Below are 21,995 nucleotides of genomic sequence, written 5' to 3' on the forward strand. Positions count from 1 at the left end.
AATGGAGGAGGCAACACTTAGAGATATGAGATTGACCCCAGCAACTTCTCCCTCCATTAGGGACCTACTTGTCTACACGACTGATCTAGCTAATTATCAGCTAATTAACAAGCACTTTCTGAAGTGTGTGGGTCAGGGTTTTTTCCAGCACCAGGGTTGGGGAATCCTCATCTAGACCAATGTGTAGAACTGTGTGGTCAGTTGTAGCAAAAAAAGAAAAAGAAAAAAAAAAAGGTAAAACTGTCAAGAATTCTGCCCTAGAATCACTGCTGTGAGCGAGAGCAGACAGCACACTATGCTCAATATCAGTATCAACCTGGTTCGCTGTGACAAGACATTCAGCCTGGAGCACAGTGTCAGGAACATCACGCATCATTAGCACTCTCAGCTCTTGACAAATATGAGAAACGAGGCACTTTCCAGCAGCTGCACTTCAGCATTTGCTCTTACAGGCTGCTTTTAGATCTTGTATCAGCATCTGAACACACTAGCTGCCCTTTACACTAGATCACCTCTGTTTTCTCCTATAAAGCTACAATTTCATACCATACCAAAATTCTGAGGACTAGATCATTTTGAGGGGATTTTGGAATAATGTAGAATAGTGTTTCTCAGACTCAACCAGCATAAACATGAAGTCTGGTCGATTACAGTCTTCGGCTCATTAAACAGCACCACCAATTTCCAGGGGCTACTGCTACTGTTTGCAACAGGGCTGTGCACTGGTAAGAATCTGGAGGTAAGATACGTACACTATATGGACAAAAGTATTGGGACACTTGCTCATTCATTCCTTCTCTTGAAATCATCCTGCTTTTGTTGGAGTAACCGTCTCTGCTGTGCTCTACGTATTGGTTGGAGCACCACCATTCCAGAGAACACAGTTTCACTGCTACACAGCTCAATGCTGGGGGGCTTTATACCCCTCTAGTCTGTGCCTGGCATTAGGCACGGTGCCAAATTGTTCATGTTAATGTGTTCCAGAGAGTCCAATTCTATTGGCAATACTTCTATCTTCTATCGAGATATCAATATTTTTATACGTCCCTAGTTTATATGCACTGAAAATGTGTCCAGAGACGCAGGATCTTACTTGTATTCACAGTGGTCAACCAGAGGAATTTCTTTGGCTGGTGGTCTTCCCAGAGTGTCCTACGAGAAGAAGAAAAATAAATAAATAAATAAAATTTAATTTAATTTAATAAAGCGTCATTTTTACCTAAAAACATATTATACACAATAGGTAAACAGACCTTCTCAGACTTCCACGCCTGGTTCTTTGTGTACTCTGCATCCACCAGGTCAGGAGCCTCTCTGGACAGCAGGATTAAAGGGTCTCTCTCCGAACTAGTCCTGAGTGAGGAGCGAAAGAGGTCAGAGCCTGCCTTCACAAAGCTCATCCATGCCGACCGAAGCCTAGCATTGCTCTTTTCTAGTGTATGGATGGTTTCACTTTGTCCCAAAAAGCTACAGTGATCTTGTAACAGCTGACACTAGCAGAACAGAACTTCCTCAGAAAAGCAAGACTACAGAGCGAAGATCATTAGTCACCTGGAGCCTCGGAAGAATCCTCTGGAACTCTTCTTTTTCCACGGCCATCGAGTAGCTGATCTGAGAGACAGAGAGAAAGAGAAAGAGAAAGAGAGAGAGGTTAGTAAAGTACTACATTTAATCACTAGTGACTTGTTGCAATGTGGACATAGTAGTGTGCCATCCAACAACACCATAGCAACCACTTTGCAACACCATAGCAATTCCATAGCAACACAAACAACCACAACCTAGCAATACCATAGCCACTATCTAGCTTCACCAAGCAACCACTTAGCAACATCATAGTAACCACCTGGGATGCCACAGCAACAACCTAGTAATGTCACAGCAATCACTAAGCATCCACTTAGGACGTACAACCACTTAGCAACATCATAGCAACCGTTTGCCAAGAGCCTGAACTTTTCACCAAGACGTTACAGCAGATCCTTTACGCCCTGTAAGTTGTGAGATGGGGCCCTTCATAGGTCGCATCAATGAACCTTGGATGCTCATGACCCTGTTGGTTCCTTGGACCACTTGACCTGTTGTTTAGCCATCACAATTTGACTCAGATTCTTACACTTGGCTATTTGTTCCTCCTTCCAACACACCAACTTCAAGAACTGACTCATGCCATATATATCCCCTAACCGTTTGGCAGTTGTCACTGTAACACGAAAATCCAGGTTATTAATACCACCCGTGAAGTGAATGTTTTAATGGCTGATCAGTGGAAATCTTTGGCAAAGCTTGCTGCATTCCATGCTGTGTTTTGTTTACTGATATCTTTGTAGCGCTTAAGGCTACAGTTGTGAAGAACAGGGTGTGCTGATACAGCAGTAATACACTGTTCCTGCATTGTGTTTGCCTTGTTTGCAAACTTGTCAGGTTAACCTGTCTGACCTAGACTCGTAAATCGTAAATTAATCCTTGAAAGCAAGCAACCAAGTGAACCAAGTGTTTTTTTAGTTCCTGATTATGATAAATGGATAAAACTCACTTTTTCAGGTCATCTCTCATCAGGTCCCAACGTCCCAGCCCAGTAGGATAAATGGGCCACACTGCAGGACCTCCCTCCCAGAACGTCCACGCAGGGTACATGATATCTCGGTAGTCTGGTGTCTGAAAAATATATAGGAGAGCCTAAAAGTTTTTAAAAGTGATGTTTGATTTAGGGTTAAACCGCGGCTTGCCTTCAAAATAATGCCAGTTCACTGACATGAAGCCAGCTGTGAAGACCATTTCTACCAGAAGGATGACCAAGATATGACCACAAGCCTTCAGTTGTGTATGACTGTAAGTGGCGCACCTTGCTGAAGGAGAGAATAGGCAGCAATGGCTGAGACCATCCAGGCACCTGAGGGTAGTCACGTACGTTAATGACCATCTCCATATCCGGCAGTCGGTCAATCACTTCCAGGATAAAATGCTCCACTCCACTGCATCTGCACTCACAGGACAATTCCACTTTAGCACACATCAAGTACATTAAACACATCAAGCACAAACACACATACACGTCGTACTGCACCAACCTTGCTGGGAACATGCAGTCCTGTTCTCGGTAGAGCTTGTGCCCGATAACCTGGTAGTGCGTCCCCACACCGCGCTGCACCGCGTCCAACATCAGCTCCTTCGATATGCCATTTCTGAAGGGCAGCAGGTCGTCTTTCAGGACGCTGGAACCAAGTGAGGGGAAAGAAGTGAGGGAGAGATCGGAAAGGACCTTGTTTGGACAGAGACATGAGGATTTTTTGTATGTATGAACACAAGTCCAAGTCCAATAAGAAGGGAGCTGTGGGCAATGCTATTTTGTATGTTCCTCTTTACACCAATCAGCCATAACATTAACACCACTTCCTTGTTTGTACACTTTCTATTAGATCAACTCCACTCTCCATATAGGAGCATTTTGTAGTTTTATAATTACAGACTGTTTCTTTGCATACATTGTTATCCTCCTTTCACCCTGTTCTTCAATGCTCAGGAGCCCAAAGGACTGACCACCACAGAGCAGGTAGTATTTGGCAGGTGGGTCATTCTCAGCACTGCAGTGAGACTGACATGGTGGTGGTTTGTCAGTGTGAATTATGTCCACCGCCTAGAAATATCCAGCCAACATATGTGACCACTGATGAAGGACTAGAGGATGACCAACACAACTGCTGTTCGCACATCTAATTCTTCTACCAGACAAAATTGGATGGAAGAGATGATGTGCAAGGTAAGAACATGGCAGGGTGGGAATGAATTTGAAACGCATCCTTTGCTATAAGATAATGACCATACAATGTTATCAGCTTTTTAAAAAAAAAAAAAAAAAAGATTTTACCTGATGTGGCAGCTGCAGTTCTCCTGGCTGCATGGCTGGTACGTCTGGGTTGCTTCAGAGATCTTATTCAGATATTTCTGCCATCTTGTGTCTAGAGCAAAAAAAAAGAAAAAAAAAAAGAATTTATACTTTTTTTTTAAGCATAATGTTTGTATGTTGCAACTTTTTTCCAATAAAGGGGACCAATTTAACAAATCGAGGGAATTATTTATCAAATTAAGAGAATGATTTATTTATACCTCACATCAAATCAAGTGAACAATTTATGTCAAACTCATCACATCAAATCGACGTAACAGTTCATGTCTACCTTACATCATAGCAAGTGAACGATTTATTAAACTGAAAGAACAATTCATGAAATCGAGGGAACAATTTAGACAGACAGATACTTTATTGATCCCGAAGGAATTTTAGCAGCCGGTAGCAATATATTTATTTGAAAAAACAAAAAACAAACAAAAAAAACGACATTTGTGACAAATAAATACATTTGCAGATGTACAGGATGTACAGTAAGATAAGATAAGATAAGATAGTCCTTTATTAGTCCCGCAGTGGGGAAATTCCCAAAGATCAGTAGATTTTTCAAATCGAGGAAAACAATTTATGTCTACCTCACATTAATTAGAGGGTACCATTCACCAAATCCAGGGAAGGACTCATCAATTTGAGGGCACCATTTATGTCTACCTCACAACAAACCGAGGGAACGATTTATCAAACCAAGGGTACGATTTATGTCTACTTCACATCAAACAGAGGGAACGATTTATCAAACCAAGGGTACGATTTATGTCTACTTCACATCAAACCAAGGGAACGATTTATCAAATCGAGGAAACAATTTATGTCTACCTCAAATCAAACCGAGGGAACGATTTATCAAACAGAGGAAACGATTTATGTCTACTTCAAATCAAACCGAGGAAACGATTTATCAAGTCGAGGGTACGATTTATGTCTACTTCACATCAAACCGAGGGAATGATTTATCAAACCGAGGAAACAATTTATGTCTACCTCACATCAAACCGAGGGAACGATTTATCAAATCGAGGAAACGATTTATGTCTACTTCACATCAAACCGAGGGAACAATTTATCAAACCGAGGAAACAATTTATGTCTACCTCACATCAAACCGAGGAAACAATTTATGTCTACCTCACATCAAACCGAGGGAACGATTTATCAAACCGAGGAAACGATTTATGTCTACCTCACATCAAACCGAGGGAATGATTTATCAAACCGAGGAAACAATTTATGTCTACTTCACATCAAACCGAGGGAACGATTTATCAAACCGAGGAAACAATTTATGTCTACCTCACATCAAACCGAGGGAACGATTTATCAAACCAAGGAAACGATTTATGTCTACCTCACATCAAACCGAGGGAACGATTTATCAAACCGAGGAAACAATTTATGTCTACCTCACATCAAACCGAGGGAACGATTTATCAAACCGAGGAAACGATTTATGTCTACCTCACATCAAACCGAGGGAACGATTTATCAAATCGAGGAAACGATTTATGTCTACCTCACATCAAACCGAGGGAACGATTTATCAAACCGAGGAAACAATTTATGTCTACCTCACATCAAACCGAGGGAACGATTTATCAAACCGAGGAAACAATTTATGTCTACCTCACATCAAACCGAGGGAACGATTTATCAAACCGAGGAAACGATTTATGTCTACCTCACATCAAACCGAGGGAACGATTTATCAAGTCTAGGGTACGATTTATGTCTACTTCACATCAAACCAAGGGAACGATTTATCAAACCGAGGAAACGATTTATGTCTACCTCACATCAAACCGAGGGAACGATTTATCAAACCGAGGAAACGATTTATGTCTACCTCACATCAAACCGAGGGAACGATTTATCAAGTCTAGGGTACGATTTATGTCTACTTCACATCAAACCAAGGGAACGATTTATCAAATCGAGGGAAGGATTTATGTCTACTTCACATCAAACCGAGGGAACGATTTATCAAATCGAGGAAACAATTTATGTCTACCTCACATCAAACCGAGGGAACGATTTATCAAACCGAGGAAACGATTTATGTCTACCTCACATCAAACCGAGGGAACGATTTATCAAGTCGAGGGTACGATTTATGTCTACCTCACATCAAACCGAGGGAACGATTTATCAAACCGAGGAAACGATTTATGTCTACCTCACATCAAACCGAGGGAACGATTTATCAAGTCTAGGGTACGATTTATGTCTACTTCACATCAAACCAAGGGAACGATTTATCAAATCGAGGGAAGGATTTATGTCTACTTCACATCAAACCGAGGGAACGATTTATCAAACCGAGGAAACAATTTATGTCTACCTCACATCAAACCGAGGGAACGATTTATCAAACCGAGGAAACGATTTATGTCTACCTCACATCAAACCGAGGGAACGATTTATCAAACCGAGGAAACGATTTATGTCTACTTCAAATCAAACCGAGGGAACGATTTATCAAACCGAGGAAACGATTTATGTCTACTTCAAATCAAACCGAGGGAACGATTTATCAAGTCTAGGGTACGATTTATGTCTACTTCACATCAAACCAAGGGAACGATTTATCAAATCGAGGGAAGGATTTATGTCTACTTCACATCAATTAGAGGGTACCATTCACCAAATCCAGGGAAGGACTCATCAATTTGAGGGCACCATTTATGTCTACCTCACAACAAATCGAGGGAACGACTTATCAAATCGAGGGACGGACTGCAACCGTCTAGCTCCCTTGATTCTCCAGGGACTCCGTAGATTTACAAACCTGCTGTGTACCGAAGTGCTATCAGTTTATTTTCCCGACTAATCACCACAGGGAACATTTAACTGCCCAATACTCCAAATTAAACGTAAACCGTCGGCACGACAGTATCAGCGAAGGGGGGCAGAAGAGTTAGCTAGCCAAGTTTCCAGGAGAGAAAAGTATGGGAAGTGTCCAGCTAATGCTAACCGAACTAACGGCAGACAGGCAGGTCTCGGCCGACTGACAGTGAACGTTTCAGCGAGTCGGGACTCAAATGACCGACACTGATGGGTGATGGTGAAGACTGCTGTAAGACGCTGTGAAGCTCTTACCTTTATCAGCCAGACTAAACTCAGATCCAGTCAGGAGCAAGAGACAAAACGCCGTTAACAGCCACCGCGGCTCCATTTTCTCTGCATCGCTTAGTCGAGCCTGACGGTAAACTTGATCCGCGTCTTCGACTGTCGCCTAGTTCTGTCTGCCTGTGTACTGTCTCCGCTCGGGCTGCGTCCCAAACCGCACACCATCGTATTAACGCGGTGGTAGCTACAGCACTGCATCTATTACTGTAGTGTGATCACATTCTACTAGTAAGTGGGACAGGGCCCTAGGTTTCACTATACGAAACTCCCTGTAAAGGTAATAAAATGTTTTTCATTTATTTTAATAATGTATAGTATTTGGGACATAACCTCTTGATAATATAGCACATATATATATGTGTGTTTTAAGGTTAATTAACGTAAGGTTAATTAAATTAACCGTTTTAAGCACCATTCACTTCAATTCACAATCACAATTATATTAATTACTGTATCATTGGCATCATTCTAGCTCGTGTTAAGTTCCCAGATATGGGGCCTGTATAGGTAGCCCAACTGGGAACCTGAAGGTTTTGTCCATGGGACATGTTTGCCCCCATATGGAGTCCTACCAGGGCCAGTGATGGGACCAAACATGTTTACCATCTGGGTTGTACAATGTATGTGAGGCCTAGGTGGGACCCATGTGAGATTAAGGTGGGCTGTAATGACGAGGCCCATTTGGAAAGCCCAACTGGGTCCTAGTTAAAACACATGTGTAAACCCACTCAGAGCCCATTTCCACCAGGAACCCACCTGGAACCCACCTGGAACTCACCTATCCCACGTTACACCCGCTTGAGCCTCACATGAGCTTGTTGGCTGGGTTGGAGGTTCCAGGCAGTGTTTATTGCTTCATTTAAGTTAATTACTTAAGTCACAAATCACAATTTGACCCCTTACACAGCTTAGGGACCGCCAGCAGGCCCAAAGTGTTATTACACACTTCTATTTCCAAAGAATAGGCCCACCAGTTTGTACACCAGTCCCTGTAGTTACTGAGTAATGCATCTTAGTGTGTGATGAGCCTTTCTACATTAAGGGTTATTAAGGGGGTTGATTAATGGTGACTAAAGCTGTTGTTTAGATTATGGATTGTGATCCAAACTGAAGCATTAGTGATTATTAGAGATGATTAAACTCTGTTTATCTCTTAGCTATAACCAGATTTCACACTACAGAGAATCCAGTGCTACTGATGATACACTAATACAGTGTGTTTGCCGTTAATTCATGCTTGGTTTGCATTTGCATAAGGTCTAAACCTGTTGATTGTGCATTCTTACACTTAATACTGCGATTACCAGTAGTTTCCTCCAGAGCTGCATGTATAGAGAATTACGGCATTAAACATTTAGAGATGTCTAGTTTAACTTATCATAGTATTGACTTCACAAATGGGTAAATGGTCCCATAGAAATGCTCCACAGTGACCTGGGATAATTGTCTTTACAGTCCTTACACTAAAAATGATGAAAAGTAAACAATAATGTAAAAAAAAAAAAAAAACAAGCAATGGGATATAATGATCTAGACAGTCTGTAGTTTGGTTCCTTTAAGGACTTGGGTTATGGTTGAACTCTATACAGTCCAAGCAAGCATCATGTGTGTAGAGGTTTGGAAGACCATTTGACACCACTTGAAATTTGGTACGCTCTGCTCTTACTGCAGGCGTCTTTTCTTCCCCTGCATGAAGTGTCAGAGTGATTCCCAGTGGTGCTCCTAACTGTCCTCATTTTCATCTGCACATCATCTATATTTAGCCCTGAAACAAGGGGAGCATCAAAAATGGCCTTCAGACACAGGGGAATGGACAAACTTGAGGAAGGCAGTAAGGCAGGTCTGTGGAAGCAATGCTCCCAACATTCCTTATCCTGCTCTGGAAGGGGGAGAGAAAGGGAAGCAGAGAGAGAGAGAGAGAGAGAGAGAAAGAGAGAGAGAGAGATATTTCTGACTGATGAAACACAAGGACTTCTAGCTGAATTCTGAATTTTCTCTCCTTCAACTCTGTCTGTCTCAGGGGAGCCTTATTGTCCCTCCTTGGCATTCCCCAGACTTAGCAAGGAAATACTCAAGTCTTCTTCGCCTTGTCTCCAGACTCACCATGTTGCCTCTCTGGCTTCTCCTGCTCCCCAGCTTGGCTCTTCTCTCCGGCGGCTCTGCAGAGGAAGGCCTGGAGTTCCCCAGCTTCGATGGCAAGGTCCGTGTGCTGGACATCAACGAGAGGAACTACAAGAAGGCGCTGAAGAAGTATGACATGCTGTGCCTGCTCTACCACGAGCGCCTGCCGTCCGACAGGGAGCTCCAGCAGCAGTTCCACATGAGGGAGATGGTGCTGGAGGTAAGAAGGGAGGGGAGCAGATTAAGCTCTGCTCTCACTTTTACCGGCAGGAATTCTGGCTTTGGCTATCTCAGATGGTTCAGAGAAAAGGGTTGCGTATGTATGGTAGTGTGGAGAGCTTTGACTGTGGAAGTAGTGTTCCTTTTGGCAGTGGAGACCCTACTAATCAGTACTTAGGAACACCGCCTTTGGCAGATATCGCAGCAATTTTCACTCACTCTTCCTTGCAGAACGCTGCTAGTTCTCCTTTAGTCCTGGGTTCAGCAGTTAGAAAGGTGTTTTTTCTGGCATCAAATACTGATTTTTCCTCTCCAAGCATATCTTTGGTGGTTGTGTGCCAAAAAGTAAAGTAAATAATTAGTCAACAGCACTAATTTTCTAAAATATCTCTAGCTGAACTAGATCTTCAGATCGTGAGGAAAGTTAACTGTCACTATCCTGAAGGCGTTCTGCTGTTATATAGGGGGTTTGCTTTGCCTTTCTTGCCAGAGTATGAGCAATTCTATTCTTTTATTGGTTTCAGTACTTTACAGTAATTTTTATTCCTCCTGAACTGCTATTTCTTAATTCTGATAGTGAGTCAGCTTTTTCTCGTCCAGCTGCTCAGTGGAGCTCATATTAAATTTTACTGATTTGATATGATTAAAAGCATTGATAGCAAACCTCTGAGCAGTAAGGTAATGTTCCTCATGTGTTGCCCTGCATTAAGTCTTAAGTCTGAGACAGTCTGGTGCTGCTTACAAGCTTTTGTGACCCATTTGAGCCCTGCATTATATAGTAGTTGAGCACTTTTTCCTATTTCACAGGATCATTCTGGTCAGATGACCACAGAAGTGGTCTCAGATGACCGTGAAACGATCAGTTTTTATGAATTCCATCATGCTATGCTCAGGAGATACATCCTCTAAACGTGCTGTGGAGCCCAGGGAGCTGGAGAACAAATCTGAACAGTCTGCACATGCCGGCCTTCTGGGTGTGGAGAATAATTGGTGTGTAACTTAGTGAAGGAGTGACCTGATTTACTGGCTGAAAAAAGACCTGAAATCTCTCCAGAGGCTTCGAATCTGTGCTCCTCTTATTTCTGAACAAGCCTTCTCAAACAGGCTCTTTCCCTTTGCTCTGTACTCGTCTAAGAAACACGGCCCCATAATCCAGAATCATTGTTTCTCCCTGGAGATGGTGTGTCAGTATGAGACGCTATATGTCCAAAAGTTTTTAGACACGTGTTTTGAGGTGACCCATTGCTGACACAGGTGTTCAATAATCACCCCAGAAAGGCATTGACGATAGAAAATGGGATGCTCTAGAGCAGTGGCATATGAGCCTGAAGTGACCATGACCAATGCCCCAATGCAAAGGGTGAGCTAGAAAGGGGGTTAAGCCCCCCAGCATGGGGCTGTGGAATAGTGGAACTGTGCTCTCTGGAGTGATGGAGCTACATCCAGTACAGTTGGGATGAGATCAGCGAAATCAGTACCTGACCCCACTAATGCTCTGGTGGCTTAATGCAATCAATGCTACAACTTTCAGAAACAAATGTTTTGCAATTTTTTTTGTATCCAGTGCTTCAGAGTTTTATTTGCAGAAACATCTTTGGGCTGTAACTCTTCTCTATATGAAATGAGTACGAAAAAAAGTACGTAAATACATGAGAATCCTGAGCATGTACTAATGGCCATTAACCCCAACACTCCAAGGCTTATTACACAGTACAGCATATTATTCAGTATCTACAGGGACTTCTGTACAAACTGGTGGGGCTATTCTTTAGTGACAGAGGTGTGTAATAACACTTTCGGCCTGCAGGTGGGCTGGTGGTTAAAGGGTACAAGGCATATGACTTCAGAGCGTGTTCCTGCTTTATCAATACTTAAGAACTGTGTGATTTCTGACTAGTATTCTTACCCTTTCTCTTTCTGTGTCTTTTGAATTTATAGCTGGCTGCCCAAATCCTGGAGGACAGGGACATTGGCTTTGGAATGGTAGATTCTCATAAGGATGCCAAGGTGGCCAAGAAGCTTGGTAAAGTTTTCCTCTACTCTTGTGACATTATGGCTACAAACGGTGTCTTCTCTTGTCACATAGACATAGAAGCAAAGCGTCTCTGTTTGATCAACACCTTATGTCTCCAAAACGGCATTTTAATGGAAGTCAATGTAAGATGATTTGATTCCAAGTCATTTAGTCTGAGCATTCATATTGGTACATTCATCACAATATATGTTAATATATATTCAAGGGTTTTGCCAGACAGTGACCAATGTCATGTTGTGTAGCTGCTCTCCAGTGACAACCACGTATCTCCATTTTTGTCTGTTTTTATTTTTCTCCATGGTTTGAACCCTGTATCTGCTCTGTATACTGTGTAAATAGTTCTGGATGAATGGACCAATAGAAATGATCTAAATCATGTGGAATAAACTCTATGTTACATTGACTTCCGTTCAAAGTTAAATCCATTTTGCCTTCTCCTGTAGAGTCACAATTTTTACATGTTTTTCTTTGGACAATGTCAATATACGTACCAGTTAAAAGTTTGGACATACCTGGTTGAATGTGTGCTGATCGTCTTCTTAAAAACATTTGGTCAAATGCTAGGGTGACCATATTTTTTAAAAAAGATGCACTGGGGACACACGGGTCTTCACTGTAGTTAGGATGTCGTGGCTGGGGGGTTTCAAGTAGGCCTAAGTTGTAGGTTGAACTAAAAGGAGCTGATTTGGTCATCTAGGCTATTAGGGCTATTTATGGATCTTGCTAAACAAGTAAAGGTTTATGTATTAATGGTTTGAGAGGCATTTCCTCCCTCACACGTACACACTGCCACAATCCTACAATTTAGGCCCGCTTGAACCCCCATAGCCACTTCATCCTAACTACGAGGGATACCTACATGTCTCAAGTGTCCTCTTTTTTGAGATTTTTGAAAAAATGTGGTCACCCTAGCATTTGATGAAAAGTTTTTAAGATGATGATCAGCACACACTTAACCAAGTGTGTCCAAACTCCTGACTGTTCATTAATATCAAATAGCAGTTCCAAAACGAAAGCATCCTCCGATTTACTTGATTTAAATAATTGAATATTTTGTATCAATAAAGCACAGAGAAACTGTACCTGTGTGAAAGTACGGCTACTGCATCACAATCTTACTGGATGGCCTACCAAAGCTGGGCCAGTGTAATATTAAGCACTAATGCAATTCTTCTTCTAATACTATCTCGGCTGGCCAGGTTTGGAAGAAGAGGGCAGCATTTATGTCTTTAAGGACGAGCGCGTGATTGAGTTTGATGGAGAGCTCTCTGCAGACACACTGGTGGAGTTCCTGCTGGATGTGAGTCTAGACTGTTCAAGACCATTTCTTGTATACTTCCATAATGCTGACATGTAGTCTAATTGCCATGCACATCATTTAAAGTCTTTACTTAAGTACATACCGGACACCGGATGTCTTTTTATTGACTGTGTTAGGTGTGGTAGAATGTAGTTTGTAGAATGTGCACTGGTTAATGTGTATTTATAATGTGTATCTAGTAGAATTTCCATTTGCTTACAGGTCTTCTCCAGTAGGGAGCGTACTTGCACATAATCTTCTCAGATCGGATTGGTGATGGAGCTGAATCACAAATTCCTAATTAAAAGTACTTGTCTTGCACTTAGAGTTTAAGACAGAGTTTGCCAGTGAGAACTACACTCCGAGGTGAAGCAGGAGGGCGGACTCAGAAGTTTTTGGTCAGGAATCCGGGTCAGCTTTTTCTGTGGCCTGCGTATGAAGAATGGGACCCCATTAGAGATGTGGTCCGCAGAAAAGGGAGGAGCCGGGAAGGAAGTGGGCGCAAAGTTTGTTGGAACTGGGATAGACTGTGAGGTTGGGGTATATAAAGGGGATGAAGACCTAGAGAAGAAGGGGTTAAGGGTGTGGTCCTTCTGCCAAACCTAAAGCTTAGAAAAGTTTTAAAATAAAGCTTGGATTTTTGTTTTTAGCATTGCAATGATCAGGGAGCAGATTTTTGCCCAAAAAAAGGAAAGCAGAAAGGTTACAACATGTGAAAGCTTGGACTCCAGGAGATCTAAGCTCTCACTTTTACACATGGTCTTCCTAATTAGCTTGTTTGGGCTATGGGTTGTTTGTTCACAGTCATTGATAGGAAAGGCCAGGGAATGCAGATGTCAAAACTTTATAAATGCTTCAGTAAAACCTTTACACAAATCGATGCCAACACATCCAAGAAAATGATCAGACAGAACTGTTCCTACAATGAGGCCGATTTAGAAGATTCCGGAGAGGTGGTGCACTATTCTACTGTGCAGCAACACCTGCACTAATATAGCCTTTATGGAAGAGTCATCAGAAGAAAGCCGTTCCTGCGTCCTCACCATGAAAATTCTACAACATAAAAAAATAAAAAAAACAAGCCTAATGGATTTGGGAAACAAATCCTGTAGACTGATGAGTTTAGAATATAATATTTTAACAGGCCTGCTGTGGGTCCGTGAACAAATTTTTAAGCATTTTTTAGGACACGAAGATGCTGATTTTGTAGGAGAAAACAGGGGCCAGTAAAACGGTCCCATCCTAAAGTAGTTTAATCCCTTAACGCAAAAAGGCTTATCACACACTATGGTGTATAACTTAGTAACTACAGGGACTCCTGTACAAACTGGTGGGGTGATTCTTTAGTAATAGAAGTTTGTAATAACACTTTTGGCCCACCAGCAGCCCCAAGGCTGTTTAAGGGGCTAAAATGGGCATATTTATGAGGTATTTTATTGATACATATTACGTATAAATGTGTGTGCGTGTGTTTGTTAAATGTAGCTGCTGGAGGACGCAGTAGAGCTGATTAGTAACCCCATGGAGCTGCGGGCCTTTGAGAGAATGGATGAAGATATTCGCCTCATTGGCTACTTCAAGGGCAGAGATTCTGAACGTGAGTCTTTCATACTGTATCTCAGGCCTTCCTGTTAGTGTGTGTAGAGTACAGGCTAGTGTGACCCCAAACCACAGTCTAATAGGAATCTGTCATTTAAATGTTCAATGAAGATTTGTTATTTTGTGCATAAAGATCATCAGACCTAGTGTATTAAATTATTACAGTAATGACCACATAGATAAATATTAGTTAATAATGACAGCGACAGTTTATGAGAAAAGTATTCTGAAAAAATATATATATAATAAGTGTAATAATCTTTAATATCAGGTATGTTTTATACATGGCTGGCCAGTATAAATTGTTAGATCTCTATTATGGGCCAAAAATAATAATCTATCATTCATTCAGAATATCATGATTCGATATTGAAATGTAATGTAATGGAAGATACACTTTGTGCATTTTTTACTACACACAAAAATGCCTTACAAAACAAGCAAAATCAAGACCAGAAGGAGGGGTGTAGCATCAGTTATTTGTGCCCTTGTATAGTCCTAACATTCTGTGTACACCTCTTTGTCCTAAGGGTCCACAGTGTAGACATGAGGACAATCTATGTACCCTGGTGGTGCACAGCTTTTATAGAAGTATGAACAAAGCCAATGTTTCACTTTCTTTAATCCTGGAGTCACTTTAGAAAAAGCTGGAAAATTCCATTTCAAGCTGAAACAAGATCATGTAGGGGTTTTCTCTGCTGTTAAACATGGTGGTGGGTAATTTTTGACCCTTAAGACAACCTAAAGGTTTTGATATAGTTCCTTAAATAAAAACCAAACATGTAGACTATTCCCCTTACTCAAAATACAGGTAAGCAGACAGATTTACTTCTTTTGCCTTCATGCTTCCATTACCTTTTTAGCTTTATTAGCCTTTTAGCTCCAGCGCAAAACTAAAGAAGCAAACATCAGATCCCAAACATGTGTTGGATGTTAGTTTGTGGTAGAGGGTGAAGAGTGTACAGTGATTTCTCACTATACTTTCACTGTTAGACCGTGGTAAATTCCATATGAATCTAGAACATATATTTACTGTTATCAGATGTTTTTTTTTTTCTAGCCATCCTAACCTTAAGGGATCTGAAGGCAGCATGCACTTCATGGAGGCCTAATTTGAGTAAATAAGCTATGAAAACTTACCCAGTGTCCCATGTTAAACCTTGGGCAACTCACCAGCCTATCGCTAGATCTTGCACTTGGTCACACAGATCAAGAACAATTATAGTTAGTGCCTCTTTCCTTCAAAGACAGAGGGAGGAGGCAGGAGAAAGGTATGATCTACCTCTTTTTTTATGACTGCTCCCCAGCCTTTATTAAAAATCCCATTTCAAGAGCGGGAGATTGGAGGGGCTTCTGCCATGACCTCCAGACATATTGCTGAGGCACAGCACTAGAGATACGGTCTTGTAGAGGCATTCAACAGCGTTTCGCTTCAAGATTTTACTGTGTTGTTCTTCCCTTGCAATTTTCCACATTATTACAGTGTTTGATGGGGGCATGTGGGTGCCTTGGTCTCTCTTGTCCTCTGCCCTTTGCTGTTCCACACCGCTTTCAACTAAACCGTCCTTCTTCTTCCAGACTACAAGGCCTTTCAGGGAGCGGCAGAGCGATTTCAGCCTTATGTGAAGTTTTTCGCCACCTTTGACAAAGGGGTGAGTGCACTCATGTAGCAAAAGAATCCAGTCCTAAAGGGGAAGTCTGGCCCAAATAAGCATGTAGTATGTTTGTTGTGTTGTGTTGTAGAGCAGCATTGAATCCAGCCCTTACACAGCATTACACAAGCTTAGGAACCACTGAATCCCTGTGGTGCTCAGTCACTCCTGACTGCCAGTATAGGATTACCCGGCTTGCTTAACTTTTACCTTGGCCATCAAACAAAGTACATTTTTGCTTATTCAAGACAATTAACAAGTTTATACCCTATTAGTAAAATAAGCCAAACTAAGGTAAGGTATCTAGCTAGTCAGGTAGCTAGCACTACTTAGTAATCTCGGTTGTCATCCTCATTTGGCAAGTCATTGATTTTGTTTTCCATTCTTTCCATTAGGGCTAGGTGATAAGGTAAAAATACAATATTTAAAGACTTTTGTCTCGATACATAATATTCATCATGATACATGTAATCACAGACTAAATACATCAGTAGCTGCAGATTCTTAAACACTACTATTCAGATTCTCTCCCGTACTGAATACAGTGATTTTTATTATTCAACATCTGCTGCACTTCATCTAATTAAACCAGTCTAATTACACTGTTAGTAATTAAACCTGAATTAATTAAGCACCAACAGTATCCTCGAGATATTCGAAAAGCATATTGTTATCACGATACGACAAAATATTGGCATATTGCCCAGCTCTACTTTCCATTATAATTAACGTATATTATAATGACGTGAAGAAAGTTACCATGTTTTATACTTAAAATAAAACTTCCCAGAAGTTTTGGCTAATGCCATAGCTATCCAGCTTCCATCTACGTTAGCAGGCTAGTGACAACAGCCCCAAAGATTTAACCAAAAGCAGCTCTCCATGTCAACATATGGGGATTTTTTTTCTTTTAATTAGAAAATCTTCAGGCAGGCTTTTTTTAAACATTTGAATGGCTGCGAACTGTTTTCGCCACTGTTTTAAGGTGTGTTTGGACAGTCTGCTTAACCCACAGATTCAGAAAATCATCATTTTTATGACTAATAGTTGTTTGCGCTCAGATCATTAGCAACTGGTAAATATATATGCTGAACAATATGTATATCGACAAGGAAATATATATGCTGAACAATATGTATATCGACAAGGAAGACCAACGACATCACTTGTAATCAAGGTCAAATTAATTGAAATAGCACTTTTAACTATAGACACTGTCACAAAGCAGTCTTACAGAGATCCAGGTCTGAGCCTAGAGCAAGCCAGTGGCTACAGCGGCATGGAAAAAAACCTCAGAGTGAAAGGAGCTAACCTTGATAGGAAATAAGACTTGAAGAAGCAAGATGTTGATGTTGATTCAGATGCTGAATCACTCTTAACCACATTACAAAAAATGATAAGACCAAGAAAAACAGCATCATATCGGTTGTTGTTTTTTGTTTAAAAATGCATTTTTAACCCGCAGTCCTGAACATTTAAATTTAAGTTGAAGTTGAAGAAACCTCAACATCACATTCTTAAAGTTTCTAAGCCTTTTCCCTAGAACCACACATCCAGGACCATGCACGAACCATGTAGGAACTGCTTGGTGTAACTGCAAGAGCACTGCTTGGTCGTATTTATCATCTTGTCGTATTTATGAATTTCTTTGCTTTTCTCAGGAAAAATACCAACTATGCCAGACAGAAGCTCTCGAGCTCTTTAAATGACAAGCACTGATTAAAGCCAACATCATGTGTGATATGAAAAGCAACTGTCCAAAACAGCTTCATACATTCCTCAGCAGATTACGGCTGTTGAATTGAGCTCATTGAACTGAACTGGCTGTATATTAAGCGAGTTAGCTGCATGCTTTGCTAAGAGCACCTAATTAAGAATAAAGGCTGCAGTGTGCGTCTGAGAGCGTTGTGTGAGCGACTGTGCTACTCTGCTACAGGTGGCGAAGCATCTGACTCTGAAGATGAATGAAGTGGACTTCTATGAGCCCTTCATGGACGAGCCTGTCACCATACCCGGCAAACCCAACTCAGAGGACGAGATCGTGGACTTTGTCAGTCAGCACCGAAGGTGGACCAGAGGCCATTATGGCCAGCTTTATTCATATTCTTTAATATAAATGGACTAATGTTGGAGATTTTGATTTGGGTTTTGATGAATTTGCCGGTTGTGTTCAGGCCAACCTTGAGAAAGCTACGTGCAGAGGATATGTTCGAGACTTGGGTGAGTAGAGCCGCTTCTTAAAGGTCAAAAATTAAAATCTTGTGGGCATTGTTTATCAGTCACAGCTCTAAAATGTTATGATGTTATGATATAATCATCATCACATAAACATAATGAAAAAGTAATCATCTTAATCTTAATTGTTCATGAACAGAAATGCTTTTGAAACCTTGCCAGACAATAACATTATGTTACATAGCAAAAATCTTTGTACTTTGTATACATATACACACACATTTTTCCACCATACGTACTCTCTCCCCCTATCGTACGTGATTCTCCTGACACTAATGATGGTGGCCCAATTCACACCCCCTCCGCCGCATGTGCAGTCAAGCCACTCTTTGAACTGCCCGAACTGCATCATTGGGCATTCAACACATCTGGAAAGAAGCGCTGCATAACCAGCCCACAGTAGCCAGTGACGACCAGCACCGCAGCGAAGCGATGTATGGAGAGAGAGAGAGAGCGCCATCTACCCAGCCAGGAGCGAGCAAGGCCAATTGTGCTCTCTCATGACCGGGATGCGAACCAGCGATGCTCTAATCATAGTGACAGAGCCTTAGCTGGACCACTCGGGGCTCTAGAGTTGAATACTTTTAATTGCAACAGGATATTATTGTAGGCCACAAACAGCCTGCATGAATGGAATAGCATTACCCGTATTTTCATTTTGTCCTGGATGGGAACGCTATGTTGGGGTTTGAACGCAAAAATATTGAGTCTGCTCAGAGCAAAGCCCTTGATTTTTTAATTTCATTTCCCTATTTTGCAGTGGGGCTATGATGCTAATGTAGTTAGCTTCATTCCAAGCAATGGAAGCATAGCAGTATATATCAGCACCAGGCCTAAATCATCACACGTCACACTTGCACTAAAGCATGTTGAGGTGTTCAGTAATCTCAAATAGACCTGATGTGTTTATTTGACAGTGTATGACATACTGTTAGCTCTAAAACTGGACAGAGGTTTTCAGCATAGCAATGAACACTAGTAGCATTTTGTATACATCTAAGCAATGTTTAGAGAGACTTAATTTATAAATTCTAAAAATGCATGATTTTACAGGAGGATGACATGGATGGGATCCACATTGTGGCTTTTGCTGAGGAGGAGGACCCAGGTTTGGCTTCTAGTAACTGTATTGATTATTACCACATGATAATAGTGGGTTCTTTAGGAGTTTTAAGAAATCAGACCAGAATCCCAAAACTGCAAACATACTCGTTTTAGATGGATATGAGTTCCTGGAGATCTTGAAAGATGTGGCCAGAGACAACACCAAAAACCCTGACCTGAGCATAGTGTGGATTGACCCGGATGACTTCCCTTTGGTGAGATCTTACACATGTTGTGACATTTATCAGACCCAGCAGGAGTCTTGTGCCAGAGCTCTAATTCCTGACCTCTCTACACAGCTGACCGCCTATTGGGAGAAGACCTTTAAAGTGGACCTCTTCAGGCCTCAGATTGGCGTGGTCAATGTGACAGATGTGAGTTACCCTCGGTGCTAGTGCTATGCAACACTGATGTGACTGACTGCCCACATATGGGTTGCTTTGTGGATATAGGCCCATTAACTTTGGGGCTATTAGCAGTAGCTAGGTGCTATTTAAGTAAGAGTAACCCTCTACTTTCCAAGTCTTCATGTGCACTATTATTTAAAACCAGATAAACTCAATGGAGAAGTGATGAGGCTACATGGAACTGGTCCAAGCGCAGAAAGAACTGAAATTAGTTTTTTACTGCTGAAACTAATTGTGTAGATCAAACTTTAAGTAGTGCAGAGCTGGAACTTAAAAGGTAGTAGTCCCTCCTGCTACCTAGAAGAGTGAGCTCAGCAAAAACTAAACACAACTGCTTTTTAGTAATCAGCTCTGTTTAATTTTGAGAACATGCATTTTATACAAAATAATTTTTGGAGCATCATTTTAATTTGAAATTATTTGCTTATGTAAAAGACAGTTTTTTTAATAATTAAAAGAAAAAGAAAAAAACCTAAAAAAAACTTAAATGTCATTCAAGTTCTACTTTTGCAATGGGACAATGTAGTTCTCCTCTTTGAGCCTGACAACTTTGTCTGCAGAAATGTAATTTTTTTTTTCAATTTCTCAATATTTAAAAAAGCATGCTTTCAGAAATAGTCTGTGGATTTTGAATCAATAGTCAATATCATTTTGATATTGACCTTAATACAGCAGTTTGACTCAGTTGACTCAGTTTGACTTTTTAATTCAGTGTAGCTGCAACATATGCAGACCAAGCTTGTGGACCTTAAAATGAAGAAGCATTAACATGTGAAAAAAAGTATCTGTTAAAACACACGTTTAATCAGGACATTTTAGTCTGACAGCATTTTATAAATGTGTTTCACAAAATAGTACATACAATAATACATTGGCTGATTATCGCTAAAATCTATACAGTTCATTAGAAGATAATGCTAAAATTGATCTCAACGTTCGGTGGACATGTCAATAGAGGCTGTTAAACAGCAATTCTAGTTGTTGCAATTGAGCTGATAAGTGCTTGGATCCCATATATTGCCACAGACAAGGATCGAGCCTAGTTGTGAACTATGTTTTCCAAAATCTTGTGTAGTCCAAGACTAGGCTTAATCCCTATCCAGGAAAGCGTTTAAACAGTTGTTGAGGTTTCCCAAGCATTTCCTCTCCAGTACAGCAAAGCTTATTAAGGCCTTATTAATTAGCTAATGGGTTGAGGCAGTAGCTTCACGCTAAAATGCTAAATTCTGCGGACCTTAAGGACGGGATAGCGATTGACACCCCTGATGTATCATGGCATGTCTAATAATGAGGACAAGTGAGTGGATGTGTGTGGATGTGTGACTTTTGACAGGCGGACAGTGTGTGGCTAAACATGCCCAATGACGAAGCTCTGCCCACTGCTGAAGAGCTGGAGGACTGGATCGAGGACGTCCTCTCAGGGAAGGTGAACACGGAAGACGATGATGTTGATGATGATGTTGATGACGATGAAGATGATAGCGACGACGATGATGATGACGATGACGGTGACCGTGATGCTGATGATGACAACGATGATGACGATGACCAGGATGATGATGATGACAATTAATTGGTAGATGTGAAAAACATTCCAAACCGGCTGATTTGTTTAACTTTGTATATTTTGTACGTTTTAAGTTTGTATGTATTTATTGTCGCTTCAAAAATAACACGACTCCATTGGTGCTTCAGAGTGAAACGCATTACTCAGTGGATAGATTGGATTTATAAAGACACTGTAAGCGTGATGTTTATAGTACGTTTCAGTAGAATATCATCCCCATATATCATCCCATCAGACATTATTTATTTTAGCAACTCCGTGAGCAAGATGTAGCAGCTCCTGTACCTGTTCTGAGAGGGTAACAGTAATGGTAATCACAATGTGGACTCTGTGTTGACATTTACATTTTGCATAAAGGGTGCATAATTGATTTTTATGTCATGCTGGTAAATGCTGACTTTTACACAATAACACGCTGCTCAGATTCCATCTTTCTGCCTTGACGCTTCTCATTAATATTCGCAAGTGTCCCTGTAATATCTGTCATTAGTGTGACCTACGCCTATGTCCAAAAAAGGACTTGCATACATTTCAATAAAATATGGCATGAAAGGTTGATAATATGGAGACTTCTTTAACATACAATTATGTCAATATTGACCTTGAAACAATATTCAGACTTATTCAGACAAATAATTATATTATATATATAATAATTAATAATTATATATTATAATTATTATCGAAACGTGTCGACCTTTAACACAATGTTGCCACTTTTAC

General features: G+C 40.9%; 2 protein-coding genes across 5 annotated transcripts in view; one reads left to right on the forward strand and one right to left on the reverse strand.

Annotated features, from left to right (window-relative positions):
• LOC140535998 (protein O-glucosyltransferase 1-like) overlaps positions 1–7,139 on the reverse strand; it is a 24,380-nt gene extending 17,241 nt beyond the window's left edge. The window contains exons 1-8 of one of the 3 annotated variants that reach the window (XM_072657598.1): positions 7,004–7,125; positions 3,869–3,959; positions 3,072–3,215; positions 2,846–2,981; positions 2,537–2,658; positions 1,552–1,611; positions 1,254–1,353; positions 1,094–1,152 (exon numbers count right to left, since the gene is read on the reverse strand). In XM_072657598.1, coding sequence (XP_072513699.1) covers positions 1,094–1,152; positions 1,254–1,353; positions 1,552–1,611; positions 2,537–2,658; positions 2,846–2,981; positions 3,072–3,215; positions 3,869–3,959; positions 7,004–7,079 — 788 coding nt within the window. In that variant the 5' untranslated portion in view covers positions 7,080–7,125. Of the gene's footprint in view, positions 1–1,093; positions 1,153–1,253; positions 1,354–1,551; positions 1,612–2,536; positions 2,659–2,845; positions 2,982–3,071; positions 3,216–3,868; positions 3,960–7,003 lie in introns of all 3 variants that reach the window. The other 2 variants (XM_072657599.1, XM_072657601.1) reach the window with 2 other exon arrangements.
• On the forward strand, positions 6,684–21,833 carry LOC140536002 (calsequestrin-2-like). Of its 2 annotated transcripts, XM_072657609.1 has the most exons (12): positions 6,684–7,310; positions 9,170–9,374; positions 11,312–11,396; positions 12,608–12,708; positions 14,194–14,305; positions 15,886–15,959; positions 17,896–18,026; positions 18,134–18,179; positions 19,248–19,302; positions 19,413–19,513; positions 19,598–19,672; positions 21,039–21,833. In XM_072657609.1, exons 2-12 carry the CDS (start codon positions 9,291–9,293, stop codon positions 21,276–21,278), a joined length of 1,104 nt encoding a protein of 367 aa, XP_072513710.1. In that variant the 5' UTR covers positions 6,684–7,310; positions 9,170–9,290; the 3' UTR covers positions 21,279–21,833. The 2 variants fall into 2 exon arrangements, with proteins under 2 accessions (XP_072513710.1, XP_072513709.1); XM_072657608.1 differs by lacking the exon at positions 6,684–7,310 and having other exon boundaries at positions 9,138–9,374.
• Positions 21,834–21,995: the final 162 nt, after the last annotated feature.

Source organism: Salminus brasiliensis, chromosome 15 (assembly GCF_030463535.1).
Source record: "Salminus brasiliensis chromosome 15, fSalBra1.hap2, whole genome shotgun sequence".
NCBI classification, from domain to species: domain Eukaryota; kingdom Metazoa; phylum Chordata; class Actinopteri; order Characiformes; family Bryconidae; genus Salminus; species Salminus brasiliensis.

Excerpts from the sequence above, each read along its gene's own strand:
- LOC140536002 (XM_072657608.1), top strand. The coding sequence starts at position 9,138 with ATGTTGCCTCTCTGGCTTCTCCTGCTCCCCAGCTTGGCTCTTCTCTCC. Across the intron at positions 14,306-15,885 it reads CAAGGGCAGAGATTCTGAAC|ACTACAAGGCCTTTCAGGGA; the intron begins GTGAGTCTTTCA and ends TTCTTCTTCCAG. Across the intron at positions 19,514-19,597 it reads ACCCGGATGACTTCCCTTTG|CTGACCGCCTATTGGGAGAA; the intron begins GTGAGATCTTAC and ends CTCTCTACACAG.